At 36.2% G+C, this 2,544-nt stretch overlaps 1 protein-coding gene across 1 annotated transcript in view; it reads left to right on the top strand.

The window, feature by feature from the left end:
- LOC107674898 (uncharacterized) overlaps nt 1-2,299 on the top strand; it is a 7,340-nt gene extending 5,041 nt beyond the window's left edge. The window contains exons 2-3 of the mRNA XM_016469043.1: nt 1,998-2,146; nt 2,294-2,299. Of these exons, the coding sequence (XP_016324529.1) occupies nt 1,998-2,146; nt 2,294-2,299 (155 nt within the window). The remainder of the gene's footprint in view (nt 1-1,997; nt 2,147-2,293) is intronic.
- Nucleotides 2,300-2,544: the final 245 nt, after the last annotated feature.

Below are 2,544 nucleotides of genomic sequence, written 5' to 3'. Positions count from 1 at the left end.
AGGTCAGATGCACTATTCCCTAAATAATTAAAATGTGGAGACCAAATATACCACCATAACGAATTTGTCATAACATCATTATATTCTATGGGTTTAATGAATGTGCAGACAATGTAGTTATCTGTAACTGTCATATAACTGTATATTCACTGTCATTCACAGGAGAGGGCCATTTAATGTGTACCTAATATGAAGTGGGTTTTCATGAAAAAAAAAAAAAATCTAACTAAAATCAGAACTGAAAACAAACACTGGATTAACAAACAAAAAACTCCCAATAAATGTCCAAACAGCGATGCTATCAGAACATTTATTGTGAACATATCTTGCATCATTTACATCTATTTTTGCAGTTGATGTTGATTTAATAGGAATTGTTACTTATTATTGTCATACCAACTGAGAATTTATTGCAATGATTTTAAATTCAGTTGAGGTATCTGACATATGATGACATAAGACTGATCTTTTATATGAAGTCTTTAGAGCCATAGACTATAATATGTTGTTTTTATATATATAACCTCTGTCTGTCCTGGTTGGTCTTTATCAATAACAACATATATGTACAAATCATCCAAGCACCCAATTCCTAGCCATTTCTAATATAGGCTACATTTCATTAACATTGCTAAATATTATTAAACTGGAAAGAAATTAAAGATCCATCTTTGATTGTCAAAAGAATTCCGGGTTTCCTCCCAGCCAATTAGATTTCACGCATTTCCATCGGTCAGTCGTGGAGGTCTGATTGGTTAAAGCTTTATTTATATAGCACCTTTTAAAACAGTGTTTACAAAGTACTTTACAGAGAGATGCATATGTGCATTCACAGAAAAGAACAAAATACAAACATAAAAGAGATAAAGTGGGCCTAGTAAAACAAAGTACAATAACCAGTTTATGTATAGGCCTAGTTTAAATACAACAATAAAAAAAAATCAAGGAAAGGCCCTGAACAAATCTGTTTTGAGACTACTTTTTAAAAGTGCATAAAAACTTTTGACAACATTTAATTCAGGTGTAAAAAGAATTAATATCTGCATGAGCATAGAGAGATTCGCGAGTGCACAGGACACAGTTTGAGCGCTCACACTTTGAGCTAGAGGAGAGACACGTTTTAAGTGCGCGCACTCTCTCTCGGCGAGAGCAGCGTGTCTCTGAGCACGCGCGTCCGGTTTTGTGCGAGAGCAAAGGAAATCCGCGTGCGAGCAGAGAGATTTGCGCATTATATTTATGTGCTTTCGCGCTACAATAATGTGCTCTCGACATTTGTCATTAAAATAACACCATACCTGTCCTCTCACTCCGATATTGCTTGTGCACACTCAGACTGTGTGCAATCGCAATCTCTCCATGCCTTTAAAGTAGAAATTATTTCTCTTTGCTCCTGGGTTACACTTTGTCAACAGTTATCAACCATTTAGAATAGATCCACACCTGACCGATGAAAATGCTATTAGAAATTTTATTGTCTGTAAGTGAAATGCAGAAAGTCTTTCAACAATCAAAGATGTAACTTTAATTTCTTTACAATGTAAGTTTATGCTAGAAATGTTTCGGAATGGGATATTTGTATGATTTGTACATATAAGTATTCTAGTCTGTGTAACTGCATTACAGGTCAGAGCCATCTGATGTTCCATTTAAATAAATAAAATATATCTTAAATCACTGCTTATAAAAATTCAGTGTCGTCATATTTCAAATACCTCAACTGAATTGAGGTAATTTGTTTTATAATTTTATTACTGACTGTGTACTTGTCTTTCTTTTTTTTGTACATTCATTTAAGTTTGAAAGCAACGTTAGTTCCTGTCCCTTATTGAGTTCCATTTGTTTCAGCTGTGTTCTATTTATTAGTCTCTTTTAGTTGTGTATTTAAAGAGAGTTATGTTACTGGTTTCTTCGTCCAGTGTCTATTGTCATTTCCTCAGGTTACTTTGGATTCCCTTTGGTTTTTGTTATTAAAAGTCTCTTTTTGAGCTATCTCCTAGCATCTCCTCGCTCCACGCTAGCTTTGATGTGTGACAGAACACCGGACCTTACTAAGATGGCTGAAGCTGAGGATCGGCTGTGGTGCCTGCGTCAGGGTGGCCGGCCTTTGGAGAGGTATGTGGAGGAATTTATCGAGCTCTCTAACTGGGTGAGCTGGCTCGAGGCCACACTCTGTGCCTGTTTTCAGCTGGGGCTGGATGATGATGTTATTCGCAGCGATCTCCCCGTGTGTGATTATTTTTTCCCTTGATCGAGCTGATTAATCTTGTCCTCTTTTTAAATGGTTCCGAATTAGAGGTAGAAGAAATTAAGTGCTATCCAGCCCCTCCTGAAAACTACAGGGCCTCACCAGCTCCCCCCACGCCGGGAGTTTCGGAATGGGATATTTGTATGATTTGTACATATAAGTATTCTAGTCTGTGTAACTGCATTACAGGTCAGAGCCATCTGATGTTCCATTTAAATAAATAAAATATATCTTAAATCACTGCTTATAAAAATTCAGTGTCGTCATATTTCAAATACCTCAACTGAATTGAGGTAATT

Source organism: Sinocyclocheilus anshuiensis, unplaced genomic scaffold (genome assembly GCF_001515605.1).
Source record: "Sinocyclocheilus anshuiensis isolate Anshui unplaced genomic scaffold, SAMN03320099.WGS_v1.1 scaffold1250, whole genome shotgun sequence".
NCBI classification, from domain to species: domain Eukaryota; kingdom Metazoa; phylum Chordata; class Actinopteri; order Cypriniformes; family Cyprinidae; genus Sinocyclocheilus; species Sinocyclocheilus anshuiensis.
This window is presented reverse-complemented; position numbering and strand designations above follow the sequence as displayed.